Source organism: Mytilus edulis, chromosome 13 (assembly GCF_963676685.1).
Source record: "Mytilus edulis chromosome 13, xbMytEdul2.2, whole genome shotgun sequence".
NCBI classification, from domain to species: domain Eukaryota; kingdom Metazoa; phylum Mollusca; class Bivalvia; order Mytilida; family Mytilidae; genus Mytilus; species Mytilus edulis.
This window is the reverse complement of record NC_092356.1, coordinates 42930070-42957450: the sequence shown is the minus strand read 5'-3', so window position 1 is coordinate 42957450 and position 27381 is coordinate 42930070. Positions and strand designations below refer to the sequence as shown.

At 32.1% G+C, this 27381-nt stretch overlaps 1 protein-coding gene across 1 annotated transcript; it reads left to right on the top strand.

Annotated features, from left to right (window-relative positions):
• The first annotated feature begins 1437 nt into the window (after window positions 1–1437).
• On the top strand, window positions 1438–12191 carry LOC139501444 (uncharacterized). Its single transcript, XM_071290522.1, has 5 exons — window positions 1438–1577; window positions 3879–4576; window positions 5729–5819; window positions 6578–6601; window positions 9271–12191. The coding sequence occupies exons 2-5, from the start codon at window positions 3887–3889 to the stop codon at window positions 11877–11879; spliced, it is 3414 nt and encodes a 1137-aa protein (XP_071146623.1). The 5' UTR covers window positions 1438–1577; window positions 3879–3886; the 3' UTR covers window positions 11880–12191.
• Window positions 12192–27381: the final 15190 nt, after the last annotated feature.

Here is a 27381-nt window from a genome sequence, read left to right as displayed (position 1 = left end):
TATTTATAATATATGTATATATTATATTTCTTTAGAGACAAAGGGGAATTCTTATAATTTGCCTTTTAGTTTATAACTGGGAATTCTCGTGTAAAGTAAAGAAAAGTCAAATTTTACTATTACAAGATGATAGAGTCTTAGATTGTACTCTTCAGTACCTTGGTAACCATGTCTGATTCACGCCAACTCTAGACAGGTTGTTTCAAAATATTTTTGAAGCTAAATTGAATTAGGGATAACATTGATGTCAATAATGAAGAAAGAGGTATCCTGGAGCACTTGGAAGACCTAGCAATAAATCGCTGTTTGTCGGGACACTTAAGTAGTTAATGTATCCAATACAGTAATTGAACCCCCAGCCCTTAACCGTTGGTTTGAATTCCAAAAGAACATGGTGTGAAACTTTAACTATTTAAGATTTCTTCGTTTGTAAGTTTCGTAGGGGAATATGTCGAGTTTCAAAGTAAATTGTAAATACCTTATTGATTTATCGTTAATATCATCAAAAATGGCATATGATGAATCAAACGGTCATCTTTAATAGCATCAGCTTTACCATTGTCAAGTAGCTGTTCGTATACCCGGTATATGTTCATTGGTTACAATTCACTTTTAGCCATTTCTAATTTTCAGGATAATCGTAGAAGACATGACGTCATTGCAGGGCGCTTGGTGTCATACACAAATTAGTAAAAGTCTTGCAGTATAGTTGTATCATGCACTGATTTGTAATTATCAAATAAAGGAACTGATACTTTCTGGTTATTACAAAACATATCTTTATTTGATGATTATGTGAAGAAAAAAGGTTGAGTATGGTACTTAAACTAAAGTGTGTATTCTCGTGGTTGTAATGTGTTGTTGGGTGTCTAAGTTTCACTCGTACCGGATCCGGACTCCTAATATTCTGTGCTCCTGGAATAAATTTACTAGGACACCATATTCAAATTATTAGGGCTCACTAGTCAAACAAAGAAATCTAAATATTACTCCTAATTAATATAATCTCTGATGATCTCTAACTGTATTAAATGGCTATGTGTGAAAATGCAGATGTATGTAAACCTGATACAATCTGATAACACACTTAACCTAACATATAAAAATGTTACTATTAGCTAATTATAAATGACAGTTAAATTATTTATGTTGATATTGAAATTGGTCACAATTAACCAAAGTGCAGTCAACCATATGTAAACCTATGTCTACTGCTCTATACATTCGCACAAAGTAAAAATATCGAGTTTCATAATCATTTATAGATATTATTTACATATTCAAACTAACTATTTATTTTTCTATTTAAATGAAAGGTTTTTTAAATATGCAGCCAATTGTAAAATTACGTCAAAAAATACAATAGCAACACGCAAGTGTGTTTGTCGTCAGAAATGTAAACATTTCAACTCTACACTTTTGTGACAAGCAGGAAACGCTAAATATGTAATTTTATGTTCTTGTGTGTGAAATAAATCAACAAATTCATACTGGTTTTTGTGACATGATTTACAATTTGAAAAGGGTTTTCATATGTGAGAGAATTTAGCAACAAATCATCGACGGATACAAAACAAGTAAGTTATAGTTATGAAGTAAATTTTTAGTAGATATACTCTTAAGTATATGTAATCTATAATTGATAAAATGAATTCGTCATACACTAACAACAAAACCATGTATTTAATATTAAAAAAAAGATTGATGTGGTATGATGCAACTCTCCTCAAGAGACCATATGACACAGACATTCACAACTAAAGGTCATCGTACGGCCTTCAACAATGAGCAAAATGACAATTTGAACAAACTACAGTTATGTAAATTAATGTTGAAAACAAGTTGTTCGAATGTGGAGTAGAGATATTTTCAAAATTTCAACTAGAGCCGAATTATTTCAATCGTTACTTAAATGCATAGTATCACAACAGAATGGGTCGTCTGGAATGTAAATATAAAATTAAAGCTAATTTGTTCCACTAACATATTCAAACTGACTTATTGTTATGAATTCAGTGAATATTATGAAAAGCTTTTATTGGCAATATTCCAACATTTATGTTTTGTTTTGCACTTTAAGTGACACGTTTATGTATTCACGAAGTATAAACGTGACAAAAAAGATATAGAGATAACATTCAAACAGGTTCATGTTATAAATACCATGAATACCTATAGAAAATCATAAAACAAGTATTCGTGTTTTTTAAAACGTTGGGACATTTACTAGCGGACAAAAGAATTGTGTCTTTTTGATTTAATCAATAAACTCGTCAAAGAAATCAAAATTTGAATTTTTAACGCCGGCCGCGTGTTTCATCCTACAAATAAGACTCATCAGTGACGTTTAAGTACACGAGGTAAAAAAAGTCAAACAGTTCAAAATTGACAAGCATTAAGAACCCTTAATTACTAAAAGTTTTCAATATATATCTATAGGTTGCACTTTGTAAATACACCTGTTTCTCAAACCACGCCTCTTTTGGGGAGATTAAGAATATTCATAGAAAATTAATTTTGTTTACATACTGGTTCCCAGTTATGCTCTCTGTGTTTCATCTCATAGAAACATAAATTGGAAATGTTACCAGTAAATATACATGTGCATATTGTTTACATTGAAATAAGCGGTAACCCTTCATTCAAGGTAGGGGTAGTTAAGAAAATTAGTATTGGTTTTAACTCTGAAAAGTTCAGGGCATATAAACGTTGAAAATATGCCGCACAGCTCTATATTTTGACCTTTGAAAAAAATTGAAGTGCATATGAACTTTCAATTTTAGGATAAAAAAATTTCAAAACTTCATAGTAAAAGTGGTACAGTTTTAGCCGTAAAAGGAGTTCCCATGGGAAATTGCATTGTCAATATTTACAAAAATGCAACCTATATAGGGTGAAAAAGAGAACATTCAGAATTTAACCAAATTTGGTTTATCTCACAGATTTTAAAGAAATTAACTCAAATATGAAGTTATATAAATATTTCATGAAGATTGATAGAATCGTGGACCTTAGATATGATGACTCAGCATAAATTCACAGTTTACAGTATGCATAGTTTACTTAAAGTCCTGAATACAAAATTAATTCATAATATTTGCATATATGTAAGTTGAATTGTGAAGAAGTGCTTATATTTACTGTTCGCAGTCATTAAAACTCATTGGTCCTTCCTGAATATTATTCATGGGTTAGTTTAAACTCTGAAATGTTCAGGGCATATGAACGTTGCAAATATACCGCACAGCCCTATATTTTGACCTTTGAAAAAATATTGTAGTGCATATGAACTTTCAATTCTAGGATAAAACAAATTCAAAACTTCATAATAAAAGTGGTACAGTTTTAGCCGTAAAAGGAGTTCCTACGGGAAATTGCATTGTCAATATTTACAGAACGCAACCTATAGTTATTCATTTCAGATCAATTGTATACAATACTAAGTCTTTTTCTTCTAAAAATGCAAAATTTTGTAAACAGTTAACTCATTATTATGACCATATCAATACTTATGCATGTAAACAGTTATCAAAGGTACCAGGATTATGATTAAGTATGCTAGACGAGCGTTTCGTCTATATAAGACTCATCATTGACGCTTAGATCATAACAGTTTTAAAGCCAAACAAGTACAAAGTTGAAGAGGACTTAAAATTCCAAAAGGTTGTTTCAAATACGGCTAAGGACATCTATTTCTTGGATAAGAAAATCCTACGTTTTTTCCAAAAATTCGAAGTTCTGTAAACAGGAAATTTACTAAAACAAAACAACAGGAAATTGATATTCATGTCAACACCGAAGTACTGACTACTAGGCTGGTGATACCCTCGGGGAGGTGTTTGACTGATCGTTACATTTACTATGTTCTTTAATTTTAGATCATATAATGACACAAAGGGAACGAGAAAACTTTTACAGAAATTCAACTGTTATAGTCGACCATGGAAAGGAAATACTTTCAGCAGTTCTTGAAAATGATTTATCAAACACAAATTTGACTTTCGAAGATTTCATTAACAAACATCTGCATGATATTTACCATCTTTGTTACAACAAAATCCCCTGTTGTCAATGTCCGGGAGGACGTTTTGTTCCGGCAAATCAAAACAGGATTCTCTATCCAGACCAACTCGATATATTGCTTGACATAGGCGGTTCGACTTTGAACGGACACAATCCAAATACATCTCGGACGTCACAATATTGTTGTCGTCCGGCAAAACGATCTTTGTCAACTTCACATCTAGATATCACCTTACTTCGATGCTTACTAGTGAACTTTGCTCAAAACTGCCGAACAAATTCAATCCTAAGGCAAGATGTAGAAGATCTTGTAAAATGTAGAAACACACTACATGCCCATGCAGAGGAAGCAAAACTTACCAATTCTGACTATGCGAATCACAAAATTGATGTAGAAAGTATTATTCTCCGAATTGCTCGGTTCTGCAATATTGAGAACGAAATGCAGCAAAAACTAATTGACGTTTCTCAGAGACCTTTGGATGAGACTTTACTTATGCAATACCAAACTACATTGATGCAGCAGAGTTTACAAGACAGGGATGTTGAAAAGGTATCATTCAATTTTTTTTCATATCTTCTTTATATCATAAATAAGGAAAACAAACCCCATTTTTTTCGGGGAGGGGAAGGGGGAGTTTTTAAACTAAAATCGAATTAAAGCTGGAAAATAATAGTGAATCCTCTGTATGTATAGATACGTGTACACCACGGAAAACCTATTTTATAATGTGTTTTATTGGTATAAATAATGACTTTGTTACCCGTAAATTTAAACCATATTAGAAAATACACATATGTATTCACGGAAGTACATTTTGTCAACACTTATATTTTGGAATTGCACATGATTTACTTTTGTCTGAAAATCAAAGACGTTTTTACAGTAAACAATTTGATGTTGGATGTGTACTGATTGATATATTCATCTTAGATACATGATTTTTTATAAAATATTCTTTGAATTAGCTGTGAGCGTAAGTACTCTCGGAACTGTACATAGTGTCCGTTTTGTTAAGAATAAGGCATGAATATATACCTTGCCGCGTCCTGTCTCGATTGTGCTGTTACACCCCAGTCCAATATTAAGGGAGAGTTTAATGCTCAAAAACATGTCTCAACAACCACATTCTTTATAGGACTGTCTTAATTCTGAAGTCTGTATTTCAGTGGTTGTCTATTGTTTACGTCCGTAATGTTTGATTTTCCTTTATTGTTTTGTTATCAATTATACCGTTAGATGTCCTAATTGAATTGTTTCATATTTTTCATGTCGGAACATTTTACAGCTGACTTAATTCTATGGCTGTTTCTCATTGTTGAAGCCGTATTAATTGCTAACACCTACTGTATTTGAACTTTGTTGGATAGTTGTCTCATTGGTTATCATACCGAATCTCCTTATTTTTATTAGTACAGCTGTCTGATATCATAATGCACCTTCATTTCTTAAAACAGCTCTTGTTTCATATATGTTAACATTTACCTGCATATAACGATTATTCTACATCGAAATGTACAAACCATCTTATACATGTCAATTCTGGTAAAGACTTTCAATTAAGGAATCTTATTTTTTAGCCTCATCAAAATTCCTACAAATGTATATGAAATTAAACTCATCGTAGATTTGAATTTTGTATTTGCGTATATAAATTATCAAGCTAACATAATACAAGTTAAATCAAATTTTATTACATTTAAGAAAGTCGATCAATTGGAACAGCATCTGACCTTTCGAGATGATACACTGTATTGTCGTTTGGGCATACTCGAAGGCAAAATCGGCGAATTGGGTAAGTACATAAAATGTCTAATGTACAATATAGGGCGATTTGGATCATTTTGATTTATACGTTTTTAATATGGAATGTCATATATAATCTATAAAGTATCTTCTTAACATGAATGCTTAGTATACAGGTATGTAATGTATAGCGGATGGGTTGTCTATCAAGAATTGTGTCTTACAATTCAATCGATATTTTCTCATAAAGAATTAATACCATTCCATATTGTTGCCGCACCACTTCATTAACAACGAATGTTTATTGAGGATGTAAATTAAAATTTGAAAAGACAAATGTACAATATAATCAGATAATTTTTTGTACGAAACCAACAAAATCAAGAGCGAAGAAAACAAAGAGAAAAAAAGAAGATGTGATATGATAACCAATAAGACGACATTCCAAAAGAGACTAAACGACACAGAAATTTAAAATGGCTATAGGTCACCGTTCGACCTTCAACACTGAACAGAGCCTATACTGCATAGTCAGCTATAAAAAAAAGAAATCACAAATGTGTAACTATTCCAACGAGAAAACTAACGGCATAATTGATGTACAAAAGAATAAACAAAAATCAAATATGTTACACAGCGACAAACGACAACCATTGAATTACAGGCTTCCTACATGATACAAGCACATATAGGATATGGTGGGGTTCAATATTTGACGGGATCCCAACTCTTCCCTAACTTGTGACAAGGGTATAACAGTATAACATAATGACTGCCATATTTCTTTAATTATTTCCTTTTTTACAGACTACGGAAAGAGAAATATTATTTGTAAGTAAAACTTATTTGATAACTTCATCCAACATTTAATTTTACAAATATTTTAACTTATATTTTCATTTGTTATCATTCTATTAAAACTGTTTATAGAACACATACGTCGAAAACCAACTGAGACTTAAAAACGAAATTTAGCAATAAAAGCGCTGTTCCTCTACTTTTTATAGATTTTTTTTAATTTGCATATACTGATTTTGTTTCAAGGATGGATATTCCATACTCTTTTTTTTTATGACAATGTCATGTCATAACATAAAATAAACTGTATGGAAGATTCACAATAGAAAACCAAAGAAAATAAACAGGAGCCCCACCATATCAATTACTCAATAACTTTAAGCATATCCTGCTCCACATGTGACATCAACCGTGTTGCTCATAAAAGTACAAACCCATTTATAAGTCTAATTCAGTAACTCATATTCAGATGAAATGAGAACTGGATTATCGGTAAGATAATTGGAACATATGCGTCATCGTCTGTTAAACAGATATTGCATAACAGATAACCAATTCATAGTGACGACCGTAAAATTGACGAAAGAACGATTTAAACTTCACCAAGTGTAACTCTTGGTTCAATAGATTCTTTGTATGCAGCAACACTCTATAATAAAATTCATCCAAGAAATTGCAAGCTCAGGAAATCGTATCAACTTATAAATGTATACTCCATAAGCAAGCACAAGTTGGAAAGTTTCTGTATAGGAAAGCATTTTTTTTTAATTGAAAGCTCAGCTGATCTCTGTTGTCATTTGTTCTCCACCGACTCTCATTGTAAATTTCTAGATGCAAGTCATGATATGAGGCAGACTAACTTGTATCTGAAGTTCCTGTATGAAGTCAGCCTCATAATAACAAAGAAACAAGTCGGCAAGAAGAGGGCACAATTACATGTAGTTCCCATAAATAATATATCCTTGATTTCAAGTTTGGTGGAATAGATGATTTCAACATAATTACCGCACATCGAATTACTCAAAATTAGGTTACATCATACAACTATAAAGCTAGCACGCGAAAAGTTCAGTTAGGCTAGCTTTTTTCATTCTTTCTCAGAAATCCTTGTAACAATTCAACCACATACAAACAATATTTAATGCGGTTCACAGGTTACTCATGTTCTATTATTTTATTTATGCGTTTCTCTGTGCTGTTTTTATTGCGTTTCTTGTTCATGTTGTTGTACTGTATTTCTGGGTCGAAGTGTTGTTATTTTAGCAATATTTTTTTAACTATCTATTTAGGCAAGATGTTTTGCTAGCAATAAATCAGGTTCAATCACACAATTTTTTTCAAATGTCATGTCACAAGTCAGGAGTATGGCAGTACATGTAGCTATCAAAAAGTCCAATTCTAGGTATGTTCGCTGTTTTTGTTGTGGTTGTAAGATTCGGTGTTTGTTTTTTGTGTTTTTGAAACAAGGAATTTGTTTTCTCAATTGTTTTTGGACTTAGGAACAGCGATATTCTACCATTGTTTTTATTGATATCACTATCTCTTTGAGACCGTGTGTCTTCCTTCAGACGTTAAGGGATGTTAACCTTGTCAAACTACTGTCCCGTTAGTTTTTATCCGTTTAAAAGAGGAACGCAATATACCAGAGAGACATTCAAACTCATTAATGGAAAATAAACTGGCAACGCCATGGCTAAAAAGGAAACATACAAACAGACAAATATTAATACACACGACACAACATAGAAAACAGAAGACTAAGCAACATGAACCCCACAAAAACCAGGGGGTTATCTTATGTGCTCAGGAAGGGTAAGCAGATTTGCTTCACATGTGGCATCCTTTGTTATTACCAACCCGATAAATAGTCTTATTCCGTTGGTCAAATTCTGGAAAAGGGAACGGGATTGTATTAACGACATATGGTACATATCCGATGTCACCTGTGAAAATGATATTTCATAACTCGTGGTGGCCTCCGTAAAATTTACGAAGGGATGATTTCAACTTCACTATTTGAAACTATTAGTTTAATAGCTTCCTTGTGATCAGCAACTCTCTACCAAAGAAATCATGATAGGAAAGACAAGCCTAGGAACATCGTATCAATTTGGAGATATATACTTCGTATGCAGTCGCTGCATAGAAATTGTTCTTGGTGCGTAGTTGTCACGTTTGCAATTAATTGAATTAGTTATACATTACATATTACATATCCAATGAACTGTCAACGAAGACACGTGCAACGAGTTTTGAACGAAACACATCATAAGAATGAGCATAATATACTCATCATATCTAAAAGTATTTAAATCATGGACGCGCGTTTCATCTACGCAAATCTGATCAGTGAACTTATTTAAATTATAATCAGTCTCTTATGTCAATTTTTGTGGTTACTCTGTGTAATCTGATAATAATGGACGATATAAAGCACATTTATAGTTGTTTATGTATAACATGAATTGGAAAAACAAATTATGTCTATGCGTTTTACTTGTTGAATTCTCCGGTGCAAATATTTCATATTTTATATTTGGGAGAACATTTATGCATATGAATATCTATCAATGAGTTATATTACTTGTCTCGCGAAGAATGCCTGTAGTTTGAACCCCCGAAAAGTGTGGTTTCTTGGGCAGTAATTAAAAGTGCAATCCTTTACTTGTTTTCATATTTGTTTTTTAATCTCTTACTTATAGCACACACTGAGGCTTGCCTATTGGAACACTCCAAAGATGATACATATGTAATAACAAATGATGTAAAACAGTGTTGCGATATTCTGGACAAACATAATATATTGGTAATCATCGCCAAAGCAGGAGGTGGCAAGTCTAAGACAAGTATTCAGATAGCTATGATGTACAAAGAACAAAAGTATACACCGATGTTATTTCTAAACAACGAAATAACAAGAAAAAGGGAACTCGTTAATTTTAATGAAAACAACATTATAATTGTAGACAATTTATTTGATGAATCGAATATTGATCGAAATCTGAATAAAGATCTATACAGAGGTATACTTGATGTTCTTTACTCTTGTTGTAAAGCAGAATCGTGTAAATCAAAATTGATCATAACAGTACGAGGCAACAACCAAATACAAATGAAATTAAATGAAAGTCACCAAATTTTTGAAAACGAAGTTATAATAAATTTAGATGAAAAACGGAGTTTGCATAGTAATGAATTAATTTTGACAAAACATATGAATAGACATGGTATATCTTTATGTCAATGTAAAAAGGTGACAAATATCCGGTCTGTTTTTTTCCCTGCCGAAGTGAATCCTCAATGCAAGTCATCTGTTTCTGAAATGAAAGATACGTCGTTGCAAGTTTGTGTTTCATTATTTAACGAGATATGTTCTGGGAAATATGATATACACATTGGTTTTCCAGAAGTTTGCAATTTATTTTGTAGCAACAAAAATATAACAAAATTGGGAATAGAATATTTTACACATGCATCTCAATCATTAGTCAAAGAAATAAAACAATTGAAAAAACAAGGTTTCGATAATAGAAATATGCAATACCAATATTGCGTTTTAGTATATACATCAATTAAAAGTTCAATTGATGTGGATGATATTGATAAAAATTGTTTCCAAAACATATTATCTAACTATGAAAATAATAAAATAATAATTTCACTCCTTAAAGAAGCTGTTCGTAGATTAGATGGAACATATCTCATCAAACAGTCTTCTTCAGAATCGTCTTGCAATAATTCCAAGCGTCGGAAAGTTTCGGAAATTTATGTTCTACAACACTTCACTGTTAAAGAGGCTATATTAATAACTTATGGGGAAGACGTCGATATTTTGTCATTCTGTGATTTTCGGTTTTTGTTCGAATACATTCGACCAAGAGGCTATAAATTTTCTACAAGTGACCATATGGTTCACCATTTAACTGATTATAAACTACTTGCAAAAAAACTTATCAGCGTTCTTTCGACGGATGATTGTACATGTATATCCGTTGGAGTATATCTACAAAAGGTGGGTTTGATGCAGAGTGACGATAAATTAATTCCGTTTTTCTTTGAAACTCTAGACGATGTTAAACCCGATCAGTACGTCTGTCTGTTAAATGGTTTAACCAATTTGGGAAAAAATGCACATTTGATTAAGTTTCATCCACAACTGTGCACGAAAATAATAAACAATGGCGGATGGATAGTTTTTCTTGCCTCCCACAGACCTATAGGATGGTCGTATGATGATACAAACTTCTTTGAAATAGAGACCAAAACGTTGATTGAAAAACTTATATTCATGATGACTTTAAACAGATTTAATGGAAAGGACCCGAACTCCGAAGAAAACGAACGAAAATGTCACCCTTTGTCTTCGTTGTCGACATTTGTGAATTATCATTATGCAATTGGTAATTACGTGTTTGAGAATCTCATTGCCAAAGGTTTTATTGTTACTGCAGAAATATTATTAATAGCAATAACACAAAAAGAACATGAAATCAATCCAATTCATATTAAAGAATTTTTAGATGGACTTTTAGATAGAGGAAAACGGGCAAGCGTTGTATCAAAGTTTAAAGGATTTTTTGAATCAGTGTTATTTAAATATGGTAGTATTCTAACAGTTTTACAATTGTGCAGACCGTTAACAAGCAACATAACAGATTCAAATATATTACTAGTTGACGACAACTTACTTACTGGTAAACTTTCTGCACACTTAGAATCGACATTTGGAGATAAGTCTGATTTGAAACAAACTGTTCCTAGAGAAAGCGGTGCATATTTTGTTCACTGGGATTATAATTACTTTCAAATGAGATATATTGATGACATTGCTAGGTTTGTCTTAGAACATGGAGTTAAAGTAAGTAATGACAAATTCGTCAGAACAATGTCTGAGAAGTTAGAAACATATACACCAAGAATAGAAGAAACTTTTCATGCTGGAAGATTTGAATTAGAAAGTTTATTTCAGAATGAAGATGAAGAAGATGTTGCAATCGCTAAAACAATAGTTCTCGACGATTATCCAGACGAAGAAATAGGAGAAGACGAAAACGGTTCGGTTGTTTATATGAACTTAAAAGATATCTTCGTTAGAAAAGTATACCAAGAGCACTGCATTTTTTCTAGACCGACATACCATCGTTTGTTTGAGTTTTTATCATTCCTTATTGTAAGATGGTTTACGAATGAAGACTCAACATATGATCGCATGACAATTCTCAGGAAGAAATTCGTCCGACTGTTTTATATCACACGTGAAAAAGACATGTTTTGTGAATTTGATTCATATGATTCGGATGAATCTTTTTAATGTCAGTACAGTACATAAAATCTGTATTATGATGCCATGCAACTGCACACCAAATTCTTGATATGTTTACATAAATTCCGTCGTGTTAAAAGCCTCGAAGTATGAATTTTGAATGTTTCAAAATTGATTATATTCTTTCTAGTCCAGAACAAAATAAATGCAAATTTGACATATCTTTGTAAATGTATATGTAAACATAATTATTGTTTCGTTTTTAAAAGTTAGAATGAAAAAAGTAACAATGTGATATCTTTTCTATTCAGAATCTATATATATGTATACATTTCCGACTTTAAAACTTTACAAAAAAAAGTATTAACAAGGATCTGCCAATTTTGATATTTAATTGAAACTAATGCCATTTAGTACAATAATTATTATATCATTTCCACAAACATCATCTTCATTCTAAGGTATTATGAAGACTTTTAAATTATTGTAAAGCTAGCCATCCTACCATATTGTTCATGTTTCTATACAGTGTTGAGTTCTTTTAACTATTGTTGTCGGCTTTGTTATAAATTTTTTTTCTTTTACGTCTTGTAGCTGTCCTTAATAAGACCACTTGTTATTTCTATGGAGCTTTAGAGTTAGTGTATTCATGACTAGTATTGCGTATATGAAGTTAGCGACCGGTTCGTGGTATTAAAATTCAATGGGCAGTCATTAGCTGGTTTGATATCCAAAACTGCTAAAAAAAATGAAATAAAAAAATGAAAGTTTAAAAGAATTCTAAACGCATGGCTGTTATCTATAACTCCTTACAGAAAACGAAAATCTATGTGTATCCTGTCGGACATAGTATGAACGTAAACATAAGTTAATTGACTGTTATTGTATATTCGTTTCAAGAATGACAACGGATATGTTCCCATCTTCTTAACCACAACCCCCCCCCCTGAATGTGACCTAACATATTATATTTATTTATCACTGGGTTTGTACTTGCATGAGTAACATGACGGGTATCAAATGTGGAGCAGGATATGTTTACCTTCAGTATCACCTGATATCACTGTCGGTTTTTGATAAGGTTAGTGTTGCTTAATCTTTAGTTTTATATGTTGTTTTATGTATACTGTTGTTTGTCTATTAGTCGTTTCATCTTATGCCGTGGCGTTGGCAGCTTATTTTCGTCTCATGAGTTTGTATGTCCCTTTGCTATCTTTCAATACTATAATTTTAAAATGAATCAATAAATTCAAAAAATACAATTTAATCATATGAAAAATGTAAATTCTATAGATGAAAACAAGTAAATTTGTAACATTGTAATGTTATCACATATTAAAGAGCCCTCTATAATTGAATATTGAGTATTCGAGGTCCACTTAAATGACATTGATACCTGATCTTAAATGCCAGTTTGAAGAGGCATTGCTATCAATACTATCAAGCAGATATTTCAAATTCAATTGGCCATAAACAATACGAACACAGAAATATCATTAGTTCCTCGAAGTAGATGTTATTTTCTTTAATGATACAATACATTCTTTCACTTAATTATGCAGATTTTTTTCACTCTCAAAAAAACCTATGAATACATGTATTAAACGTTACAGCAACCGTATATATGTTACAGTGAATTTGTATAATCAGTGATTATGTAAAATCCCTGAAATTTTCAGGGATTATGTAGAATCACTGGCTAGTTTAGGGATTATATATAATCACTAAAAATTTTTGCAGGGATTATGTATAATCACTAGAAAAAAAGTCAGGGACTATACATAATAACTGAAATGAAGAAATAGTTTTAATTTATAAAGAAAATGAATGAAAGTCAAATAATGTATGCTATAAATGATCATAATAAAACAGCATTACACTGTATAAACATAAACTGTAAAATGTTAAGCACAACATATCAAAATGATAACCCTATTTTTTTTATAAATGTTAAGCACAATATATTAAAATGTTAAACACAATATATTAAAATAAATGCCTCACATCTGTTATTACCACAATATCCACATTTTAGAAACCATTTTCATTCACATATCGAATCAGATTTTATGACTCGCTTAAGAGAAATAAAATGTTCAGTAAAAAACATCTGTAGGTACCCCCCAAAACGGGAATTAGCAACACCGAACTGGTTCGAGCAAGAAACCATGTTTTTTGGCCAGGCGATATCCTTTTTTCAGACTTTTGTTGAACAATTATCATTAAGTTTTTTGGTATCCCCTTTCCTTTTTTACCCTGTGGAATCATGCTAAGAGAATATTACACCCAATGCCAGTTTCCTCTAAACTTTTGTTCTTATTGTCAATCCTTAGTTTTTCTATACATTTAGATGCGTAAGTTCTCTCTGTTTAAATATCTTGTTCATTTGAACAAAAAAAAACAGATGTTCCATAATCGTCTTCACCATTTGTTTTCCTCTGTGGAATTACAAATAGAACATGAATATCCATTGGACTCTGGCTTTTAATAAACAAACAATACATGTAAAGTTATCGCTTTAAAGTGAATCTTGATAATATTAATTTTGAAAGTCTTCAACTTTATCTCTAAACCTTCAGTTGGTCGTATCTTTCAGATCATCCTCTGTGTTTAAAAGCAAAATTATTTCATCTACAAGGAATATGAAAGTATGATTTACTTATGTCTAATCCATTTGCTTTAATTCAGCAAATAAAATATGTTTAAACTAAACTATGAAAGTAAAAAATGATGATTAGTCTATATGTATTATTCTTTTTTATCAAACAAAGGATCCTTAAATTATTCATAATCCCTGAAAAAAATATTAGGGAATTTGTAGAATAATTATTAAAATGTTCAGTGATTATGTGAAATCACTGGTCATTTTAAGGGATTATATATAATTACTAATGATTTTAGTGATTCTACATATTCCCTCAAAAATCAGGGATTCTACATAATCCCTGATTATACAAATTCACTGTAACATATATACTAGTTATAATGTCGTTTATTTTGATTCGACGTTACTGCGAACACCTTCTATACAAATACATTTAAATCTACAGTACCATAAAACCACATCCGTATAAACCACCAAAAAAATCTAGACTAGGTGCGTTGACATGAAAAAAGTTTCGTGCTAATCAACTACTAGTATTCTGGTAGCATTACAGAAAGTCAACACAAATACTACTGATCAAAAGTCATACATCGACTAAGAGATAACAAAGCCGGGTACAAATTAAACCGATGGAAACACATCAACTAACGGCATAAAAGAAACACTTATGAGCAACACAATTAACCGCCAACATACATAGAACCGGACTATTTGATAACAACTGCCATATTCCTGACTTGATTTAGGACATCTTAAAGAAATCGATTGGTTTGAACCTGATTTTATGGGTAACCAAACCTCCCGCTTATAAGGCAACGTTAAACAAATGCTAAAATGACAACATTACATGACACAGGAAAACAGTACAACGGGAACAGTACAAACAGACGCAAAAACACTAAACACATAGAAATACAAAAACAGTTACTAGTCCTGTAGTATTTTAATACATTTCAACATGACTGTATACCGCAGAATTACAACGAAAATCGTTCTTTAACAACGACACCACTACAGACGTGAATGTTGGAAGTGAAAATACAGAACACGTCGTAAAGAAATGCAAATTCACACTCTACAAAACGTCATATTCATGAAAAGGGCGCGTTCAATACTCAATCGACCGACGACATAGGTGTTAAACCACGATCTCTTAGACGTGGTAAATCAGTCGTTATTCGGTTTATACACAACCGTACCGTAAAGATAGACCATTTCATTACGCTGTCCATAAAATGTATGGAGGGACATTTTAAATAACTCTGTTGGTGAAGTTTCTGTGTAAGGGGCACATGAATATGAATTGCGTTTTACAGTGAGAATATACACGAGTATAACGTTTCAATTCAGATATATTGTCACCATACGACAGAGAAGTTACTACTGAGAAATCGGAAATTGATAATTGGGAATTTAAAAACATGTCATAGATACTACATTGTAGTGTGGAGTCGTCTATCTGTGTCAATATTGAGGAAAAGATCAAGGAATGAAGTTCAAGTAGTCCTTTTAGTACCAATAGTATCATTAATGTCATGTTCACTCGGATAAATGAGATGAAAATATATTGTCCATTAAAATGGAGGTGTCAAACAGTATGAATATTTTCGGAAAATGAACCAAATAATAATGTTTTAATAATGGAAAAAGCAATGAAATTAAAAGTTGTTTTAATTATCTTGAAATAAAAGGATAGTCTATAGCAAATGCATAAACTTTGTGAAGCACTTTGATTTTCAAGTGACTTTGCATTCAAAATAATATGTGAATTGAAAAGCTTTTATCGTACTATTTTTCAGTAGCGTATTCCACAATTTCACCTCTGGATCTATATTGTACAAATTGTACATCCCAAGTTTTTGGTGTGGTTCGTATTGCTAAGTCTTTAGTTTTCTATGTTATGCCTTGTGTTCTTTTATTTGTCTATTTGTGGATTTCATTTTTAGTCATGGTGTTGTCCGTTTATATTCGATTTGTGAAAAGTAAAATCACAAAAATACTGAACTTAGGGGAAATCAATTCGGAAAGTCCATAGTCACATGGCAAATTCAAATAACAAAACACATCAAAAACGAATTGACAAGAACTGTCATATTCCTGACTTGGTACAAACATTTTCAAATGTAGAAAATGGTGGATTAAACCTGGTTTTATAGCGCGAACCCTCTCACTTTGATGACAGTCTCATGTGAGTTTGATTGTCCCTCTTTTGTAACACAATTTAAGACAGAAGTTCAAACTCATCAATCGATAAGAATATGTCAACGCGATGGTAACACAACGACAAAAAAGACAAAAGACAAAAGACAACTAATATAGATATAGGAATATGTGGTATGAGTGCCAATGCGACAACTCTCCATTCAAGTAACAATTTATAAAAGTAAACTATTATAGGTCAAGGTACGGCCTTCAACATGAAGTCTTGGCTCACGCCGAAGAGCAAGCAATAATGGACCCCAAAATTTCTAGTAATAATAATAATAATAATAATAATATCTTTATTTAGAGAGAGTAACTCATTTGGATTACACCAATTTTCAATAAGGCTCTCTTAATACAATAATAATTACATAACAAATAAACAATGCATCAATAATAATGGTAAATAAAGATTATGTACAATTTAAAATACAATAAACAATTATGATATGGCATTACAGTAAAAATATGATGGTAATGTTAAAAGTACATAGATTTGTATCTATGTTTAAATTCGGATACTGTCTTTGATTTTTTTATTGAATTAGGAAGAGCATTCCACACTTTTGGTCCATTGTACGAGAAACTAGACTTATACAACTCTGTATTTGTTTTTGGAATAATAAAATTATCTGAGGATGAAAATCTCGTATTACATTTTTGGTTTGCAGAGGCTGATACAATAAGACTGGACATATATTCTGGAGCTAAGCCATGTTTTGCCTTATACATTAGTAATGATTTGTGATAAAGTATTCTTTGTGTGATTGGCACAATGTTACATTCGTGAAATAATTCTCTTGAAGGTTTGGTGTAATCATGTTCGTCTAAAATTATTCTTGCTGCCCTTTTTTGCAGTTTTAGTAAAGTATCTAATAGAAAGTTATTACAGTTTCCCCATATTGAACAACAATAATCTAAGTGAGGTAAAACGTAAGCGTTATAGTACATTTGTCTAGCTTTATGATTTAAATATTTCTTTATCCGTTTTAGTAAAGCTAAAGAAGAGTTAACTTTTTTGATTATATAATCGATATGAGAAGACCAAGATAGAGATGCATCAATAAAAACACCTAGAACTTTTTCACATGTACTTTCTATAATTTGTTGTCCATTTAAAGCAAGATTAATGTTTTCATTTGATGTAACTGAAAGCTTTTGTTTAGATCCAATGCATATAGCTTTCGTTTTAGATACATTTACAGCCATTTTATTGTCATCACACCAGCGAAAAATATCTTGTAAAACCGTATTAAGTTTTTGACTGATGCAACTTTTGTTTTGTCCAATGACTGATATGGTGCTATCATCTGCAAATAAATCGGTGTTATGATTAGGATTAGACAAAGGAAGATCATTAATAAAAATTAAAAACAACACCGGTCCTAATACGGATCCTTGAGGTACACCCGTTTTTTTGTTTTTGTACGTCTGATAATGTATTTGAAATAGATACTTTCTGATATCTGTCAGCCAAATATGATGTAAACCAACGTAATGAAGTATAAGCTAATTTGTATTTGTTTAATTTTTGAATAAGCAGTTCATGATTGAGAAGATCAAAGGCTTTTGCTAGATCTAGAAATACTGCTCCAACAAGATCGCCATCATCAATGGCTTTAAGCCATTTATCTATTAAAGCTGTTAAAGCAGTTTGACAAGAATGGTTTGCACGAAAACCTGACTGCATTCTATACAAAACCATTTAAACGGGAAAACCAACGGTCTAATTTGAACCATTTACCATATGTACTATATAAACAGACTTGACAAAACGCAACATAGAAAAGTCAACACTGAGTAACAGGAGCCCCACTGATAGTGCAAAACAACTAAAGGAATAATTTGTTGATTAATTAAATTTTAATCTATCTTTTGCTAACGCTTATCAGGATTACACTATGTCTAAGATATGAACGACAAGATGGCAAGTAACTTTTAAAACGCATTATTCATAAAGATAAATAATTTCCTATATTTATCATCTTATCATCTTATTATAAAGGCCAAGTCCCACTAGACCACGATCGCACCACGCTCACGGCGATCAAAATTAAATTCAGAAGTTGGTGAGGTCGCGGTATGAGCGGAATGAAAATGTAAATTTAAATTTTCGTTGCTTTCACGATGCTACTACGTCCTCATTACGCTTCTACAACGATCCCGCTACGATTATAACACGTTCTCATCGCGCCTATTGTGCGACCTTACTACGCTTATCAAGATCTTTCTACGCTCGTCACGTTCTCAATACGACCATACCACGAGTTATCCGATTGCAACACGATCTTACCACGCTTCTACTGCGATTATAGCACGTTCTTACCACGATTACACTACGTTCAAACCGCGATCTTACTACGCTCTCAGCAATAACGTCAACATCGTGTTCCAGATCAATACAGTATCATTCCTTCAGTTCTATTTCTAATTAATACGTAGATTTCTCGAGAAAAAAATACAACCAAGCCACCAAAATCTTCTTGAACACGTGGGCGTGGTGTTAGGGTTGATGTAGAGGCAGATGGAGCTCTAAAAGTAACGAATCTTGATCAAATAGAGATGTCGGACCGACCAATCCGACCTAAATTACAACCTATTGCTGGTCCATAAAGCTGAAATGACGATATTTTAGTGAACGATAGCAGATATGAAACAGATCTGTCAATAGATATAGGAAGATGTGGTATGAGTGCCAATGAGATAACTCTCAATCCAAGTAACAATTTTTAAAAGTAACAATTATAGGCCAAGATACGGCCTTCAACACGGAGCCTTGGCTAACACCGAACAGCAAGATATAAAAGGCCCCAAAAATTACAAGTGTAAAACCATTCAAACGGGAAAACCAACGGCCTAATCTATATGAAAACAAGAAGCATGTTTGAGCCGTTAGATAAAATGGACAAGAAGTACCAATTACATACAGACAAACAAAACCTGGAGAGAATTAATATATTTTATGGGAAAATGACAATGAGAATAATGGTCGTAGTATGAACGTAGTTAGGTCGTAAGAAGAGCGTGATGAGGACGGCAAGGGCGTGCTAGAATCGTAATATGGTCGTGAACAGCGTGATATAGTCGTAGTGGAAGCGTAGTTTGGTCGCGGTGAAAACGTGATGATCGTAGTGAGGTCGTAATAACGTCGCAATGAGATCGTAGCGCAGTTTCTCCGAATAGATTCACGCTTTCGCTACGCTCTCACTACGATGGTACAGCGACCTTTGCGATCTTACTACGATCTTAGTGCGCTCTCACTACGCTTCTACTACGACCTGATTTGGCCACGACCTCACCACGATTGTTTTGAACATGTTCAAAGTTGGCCACGCTCATCACGATCTTGAAGACCTCACCACGACCGTGATACGACCTTTCTGCGATCTTCACGATCGTACTACGATCATCAAAATTTTCATTTTATTCACAGATCGTAGTGCGATAGTGACCTAGTGGGACTGGGGTATGTTATTTCCGACAGAAAGTTTGAATATTTAAAAACAAATGTTACTTTATGCAGAACCATGGAAAGTAATCGCTATGTTAAATGCAACTTCAAATTACAAAAGTTCACAGTCATATATGTACGTTTGCATTATACGGTATCCCTTTTTTCTATAGCATACATATCAAAATGCCATATTGAGATGACACTGGATTGACGATTTAAGATTTGCATGATTTAAGAAATATATCGTTCCATATTCCGCCTACATGTACATATGAAAGGAGACGTACAAGAAAATCACATATTCCTTTTTTGGTGCAATCAGAATAGATTAACTCTATAAAGATTGAAATATGTAACAAAAGCGGTGGATAACTGTCTTGTCCAAAAATCAAAATAGTCTTGTTTTTTTTATTTGTTCAGAGTTATTTATCAGCGTGGAAAAAGATAAAAAAAAAACAAGTTCTAGCTTACTACAAAATGCATTGAAAAAACATATTTTACTCTAGCTTTTATACAAACATAGCTGACCTGATCATAACTATTGGTGGACATACATCTTGTCGGAAATATATTTGAAACTGATGCAAAGCAATATGTAAGATGATAAATGGAGAGCAATTATAAATCCCTCAACGAGGGACGGACAGAATTTTTGAGAAACGGAGACAACAAACGACATTCGGTAAGAAAAACTGAAAATTCTAGGCAAACAAGATGGGAGTTGCGCACTCTTGTCATGTTTGGAGTTCGAATTAACAACCTCAATGTTTACATATTAGGGGTTCAGTAGTAGGACTACGTATTCCACTCAGCCACTGAGGCCCTAAACTTCACGTAACAAGTCGTACAAGTAGTTATCATATCATAATTAATTTGAGTTGTAGCTACGAAATATGGAATTGACCTTTGTGACACATGTGTTTTCATACTGGGTCCATTAATTCAGTTTGGTTATCGTAAAAGTTCTGACGAGGGATATCTACTTTACGTATTAGGAAAATGTTTCAAGTATTTTAATTGATGAGATAAGGCATGCTGCAATATAAATTATATTGTGAATGTTATTATCTTTTGTCATCTACTAACGAATTGTTCTGCATTGCATTTAGGATATCGGGTAGGTTACATTTCAGGACTATTCGTAAGACACAACTTCTAACAATTAGTGTTAAAGAATGTTAAAGGAAATGTTATTGTTCGTTATTGTTTCCTTTTGAATATGCTAATGCTTTGGAAAAAAAAACATCCTGTCGAAAAGTCTTATCTCTTAACTATCAGCATCCTATTTATTTACCGGACCCTTTAAATTAGAAAATACGACCAGAGAAATATTTGATCATTATTTACTTCATCGACTGATTGACTTTTTACAATAAATTAAGTTAGGATTGTATTAATCAGTCTGACCTCGGGATAACAACACGTTTAGCTGAATTGGTCAATTTTAACTGTCGTTGTTGATGAATGCCTCTGTGATATATATGTCTAAATAAACTGTACATCAATGTTAATGACATTGACCATTCTTTGCAATTTATTTTTTTCTAGAAGTACATGTAGGTTCGAGTTTTTGTTTTGAAAACCAAGTAGAATTACATGCATAATCATTTATAATACACTTTTCATAAACCTGTTTTGTTATTTGAGAACTAGCGCGTTAATACGAGTTTTAAATATAATAATATAAATACAAAAAAAAAGAACCATAATGATATATTAAAACAATTCTTATCACTCAATTCGTTACATAGAAATCTAATAGAAGTTCTTACATGTGAAGTTGTAGAAACTTTCGTAAACTGTACCAAACGTTCAAAATTTATTTTGGCGATAATTTACCAATGAGGGTACTACGATACCTACAAGACTACATATCTCCTATACTTTTAAACGAAAAGACCTCATTTTGAGTGTCGATTACCTTTCTTCCACAACAAACTAATCAGCCTCTGTGTCCTATATGTACCATGCATAGTCGCGTTTTTCATCCATTCTTATGATTATTCAGTTTGGGTTATTTTGGCAGAAATACGAAAATAAACAGCTTCAGAGTCAGACATCGGTTTAACACATAATTTTCATAAGTACTCAGGACAGGACAATTATTTTCGTGTTTATCTGCATGTATACTATGATTAAAATACTTTAATATATAGACTCTTTATATAATATAGCAGTGATAGCCATGGAGAAGAAACTTAGAATTAATAGTTACATGTAGTAGCAAAAAAAACGTTATTTATAATATATACGTAACTATGTTCATAGTATACAGAAACGCGACAATAATGGAATATAACAGAAAAAAAACGGATGTACCTATATAACTTTTGATATCTTTTCTGAAAATCTTTTACAATAATTCATCCTACAATTATAGTTTACATACTTTCAACCAAGCTTAAAATGCCCGCGATTTCGCAGGTGTGTTCTAGTAAACGTATTATTAGATGAATGTACGTAAACAATATCTTTTTTTACGAACGCCTGCTACCATAAAAAAAAACTGCAAATATTTCTTACAGTAGGTTTTTCTATTCATATTTTTTTCAAGTAATGCTATAATAAATCCAACTAATTCATATAAAATGACTTTCCGCTTTAGTAGAAAGATGTTTTCCAAGACACAATATGCATTGAACTAGAGGATAACATTCCGGGCATAAAGCAATATATCACGAAAGCAGAGATATGCGAAGAGACCTGATTAACTTAACGTCTTACCACGGTGACTGGGATAGACTAATAGGTCACCTTGGTCTTTGTCCAAGTTATAGTAAGTTCCTTGTTTTAATAGGGCGTTTGTTTGGCTGTGTGGTCAAGTCAGATGAGGCCGCACTTTCAAATGCTTCTTTTAGAGAAAGTTCAATGCACAAATTTAAGTTCAACCCTTATAATAACTCTTTGAACGGTCTCAATGTGTTGACTTGTAGAGTTTAAATTTCTTGTCCGTCTTCCCTACTGTCCAACTCAGCAAAATTTGCTACAAATTCAATACATTTTTAAAAGTTTCCTGTTTTCGATTTTCATGTTTCAAATTCACGTTTAGTAAAGAATTCTTTTCTCCGGTTTTTTTAAATAAAAAAATATGTGGTATATTGCCAATTAAACACTTCTTCTCAAAAGAACAAATCAAATTGAAATTAACAACAATAGGAAACTGTACGACCTACAATGAGCAGAGCCCATACCGAATAGTTAGCTATAAAACGCTCCAAAATACCAAATGTAAAACAATTCAAAAGAGACAACTAACGGCATAATGTATGTACAAAATATGGAACGAACAACAAATACAAGTATGTAACACAGCAACGAATAACAACCATTGAATTACAGGCTCCTGACTTGAGACAGGCACAAACAGAATATGATGGTGTTAAACTAGTTTTAAGGCGCCATTCCCCCTAACCTTTGACATTGGTGCAACAGTATATCATATGAACAAACTATATAAATTCGTATGAAAAGGCTTAACTCATGTGATGGATACAGATATAATCAAATTAGCGAAGAAAACGTTGATAAACAATTTATAAAACTCAGAGATAAATAGAATAAATGTTATTTATCGAAAATACCTTCATATCAAGAAGGACTTGATATCCACATTCATACTTGAAAAATGTGTTTGCACAGTTTTGTTTACGTCATTGAACCAAATTTAACACATCGTCACGTTTTTTAACTTCTAAAATAAGATTATGAATTAATAAATCTTTAAAATATGATAACATTCATCAACAGTTTGTCATGAAAGACGTCATGAGAAATCATTTCTAAGAAATTAATAATTTACAACGTAAGTTTAGCTTAGAAACTTGACAGAAAAATTAAAATTGCCTGACTTTCATTCAACCATCAGTATTTGACCTGTCGATAAGCAGTACGTCTTTGAAAACATTGATGGACTAAATTTATTTTCAAAAATGCATCTGCAAGCCTAGTAATAAAACATGTATCAACATATAACACGATGAAAAAGAGCAGAGAAGAACATGCTTGGTGAAATTTCAATTAAATCATTATAGGTCGACTTATTTCCATATCAAAATAAAGAGATGTGATATGATTGTCAATGACACATCTATCCATCAACGTTTAAATACATTGATGTTTCTTTCAAATTATGACATTAACGTTTGAAAGACTAAGAGTTTTAGTGGCAGCTTTAGCAGTAGATTCAGTTTATAGATATTTAGTTGCAAATAGTAGTTATATATAAAAAGTAGAAGATGTGGTAAGATTGCAAATGAGACAACTGTCCACTAGAGACCAAAATGACACAGAAATTAACAACTATAGGTTACCGTACGGCCTTCAACAATGAGTAAAACCCATACCGCATAGTCAGCTATAAAAGGCCCCGAAATGACAATGTAAAACAATTCAAACGAGAAAACGTATGGCATTATTTATATAAAAAATGAACGAAAAACAAATATGTAACACATAAACAAACATTCTGAAATAGAAGATTTAGAAACAAGGGTTACGCTACATCACTACTCTCATAACTGATATAAAGTTTATTGACGTTGGCTTCTTGTTTATCTTTGAATTCTTCACCACGTTTTTATCTTTTCTGCTCTTCAAATTTTGAACTAGGTTTTGAAATTTCAAACAAGTTGACCAAATACATAACTGTAGAGACATAATCAAAATTACCCTCTTGTACAGTAAAAATTGGTAACTTTAAGGATAAAATCTACTGTTGTATCCCAAATCGAGTTTCGGACTGTGATCTCAATATCTTCCTCCCATCGGAACCAATTATGAAGCTCTGTTCTCTGACTTGCTTGCTTGGATTTAGATTCTACATGAAAAAGGAAAGAAACAAAAGATGTTTTATAATGGAACGGTTTAAAGTTTGACAACTATGTTGATAGTATCTATCGAAATAAACTTTAAATAAATATCGTAAATAATGTCTCATACCTACACGTTTGACTTATACATGAAAATCGATACTGATTGTAGAAGACCTCAATTGTACAACAGAATAATCGACTTCAATTTTCCTATTCAGACTATAAACATTCAGTATGCCAGACTAGCGTTTTGTCTAAAAGAAAAACTCATCAATGACACTCGAATACCAAGAAATATATTAGTAAATTATCTAAAGTTGTTATATTCAATTAAATTACACACGCGATATGCATTTTTTGATATCCTATAAAGGACATGTTTCCTTTTTTTATTTATTAAACAGACCAAAAAGAAAAGACTATAATTTATTACAAGATCTAATTCTAAAGTTCGTAAATGAAGATTCGTTTCAATATTCAGGTGAATGAAATTGAAACAATCAAGAATTTGAAATTGATACGTTAAGTCAGAATACAATTTGTTGTGCAATAAAATTAGCTAGACATATTGATACGTTATTCAGCTATTCTTCGAAATTTTAGTAGGGCAGAAAATGCGGGAAAAGACTTAATCGGAATTTTTACATTATATTTGCAATGGTATTATTTAGGTTTAAAACGATAGAAAATAAATCTTGAATCTGTTAAATGACCTTTTATTAGCTATTTTCAAAAAGTCTTACATGAAAAGAAAAATGCGTGATGTGGAGCACAATATTTACCCTGTATCGTAGGGATAAACACATGGAGTCTTAACATCTTAAAAAATGTCTTCTCACCTAAGCACATCCTTAAATCAGTAACATCTATTTTTTTTAACTGAATGGCAGATCATCCACTGAGCAATGTAAAATTTAGTGTCTATCGACAGTAGACAGTTATCATATTTGTACTTTAAAGTTTAAAGAAAAGTATAATCAAATTAACGTTTCCTGGTCTGTAGTTAGATACTGTATACTAAATACGATCCAATTTGATGGAAGGATGACTGTTTAGCGTCCATTGACAAATTGAATAAGTATTTTAAATACATGAAATGACGAGAACATGATAAATGGATATTAATATAAATCGGCAAAATCTATGCACTTATTTGGTAACTAAACCGTCTGCTCTTACATCCTTTTTTAATCTTGTATTAATTTGTATATGCTTGTTTGATTCGTACTAGTTGGTGCTTTTTATTTATGTTGTGTAGTTTGCATTTTATTTATTTCTAAATGTGAAGCGCTTATAACAGTAACTATAGTATTTATTATTATTATCATTTGCCCTTATATCAGAGAAAAAACCTATATAAGTGTAACGTTTTTATCAATAATTAGATTTGTGCTTCTGCCATAACAATATCGTATTAAATGTAAAACACCATTGACAACGGGAACAATGCATTAACATGTCTAATGGAACAAAGGTATGTACAGCAAGATAATTCTTGTATTTATTTTCATTTACTGTCAAATTTTGTAGAAAATACCTAGGAGGTAATCAACTTACTGTATAACAAGCTTGTTTTAAATTAAGAACACCTGATGTCTTTAAATAAAAACAAAAGTGTATATGATCGAATCAGCTATATATCTTTTCTACTGTTAACAGGTATATGTTTTCATGAAATTTGAATGTATCAAACATGATATATTCATTACTTTGAAATAGATTTGATGTGACTTATGATACAACTAGAATACCATAAACAAAATATCATTGAAGGGTCATTTTATCATCAACCAGATGCAACTAGAAAATCTACATTGATATCATGTTTCTTTACGACATGAAATACTGCTACGCACTAACACCCTATTATTGATATTTATTTATTCTACAGGTACTTATCTTAAATCCATGCCGATGGACCTAGGCTTGCTTCTTTTTGAGTAATGTGGTTCTCTTAGTTTTCAAATTCTACTTAATGTATTGTACAACTATGTAATGATACAAGGACTAATAGTAGATTATGACGCAAAAGGAACGAGAAAACTTCTATAGAAGTGCAACTGTAATAGCTATAGTTGACCATGGAAAGGAATCACTTTCAGCTGTTCTTGAAAATGATTTGTCAAAGTCAAACTTGACCTTCGAAGATTTCATTAACAAACATCTGCATGATATTTATCATCTTTGTTATAACAACATTCCCTGTTGCCAATGTCCGGGAGGACGTTTTGTTCCGGCAAATCAAAACAGGATTCTGTATCCAGACCAACTGGATGTATTGCTGAATAAGAGCGGACCAACCTTGCCTGTACATAACCATAAACAATCTCGTACGTCTCAACATTGTTGTCGTTTGGCAAAGCAACCTTTATCTATATCTAATCTAGACATTACCTTTCTACGCTGCTTGTTTGTGAACTTTGCCCAAAATTGCCAAACAAATTCTACCCTTAGGCAAGATGTAGAAGATCTGGTTAA

Excerpts from the sequence above, each read along its gene's own strand:
- LOC139501444 (XM_071290522.1), top strand. The coding sequence starts at position 3,887 with ATGACACAAAGGGAACGAGAAAACTTTTACAGAAATTCAACTGTTATA. Across the intron at positions 4,577-5,728 it reads AAGACAGGGATGTTGAAAAG|AAAGTCGATCAATTGGAACA; the intron begins GTATCATTCAAT and ends ATTACATTTAAG. Across the intron at positions 6,602-9,270 it reads CGGAAAGAGAAATATTATTT|CACACACTGAGGCTTGCCTA; the intron begins GTAAGTAAAACT and ends TCTTACTTATAG.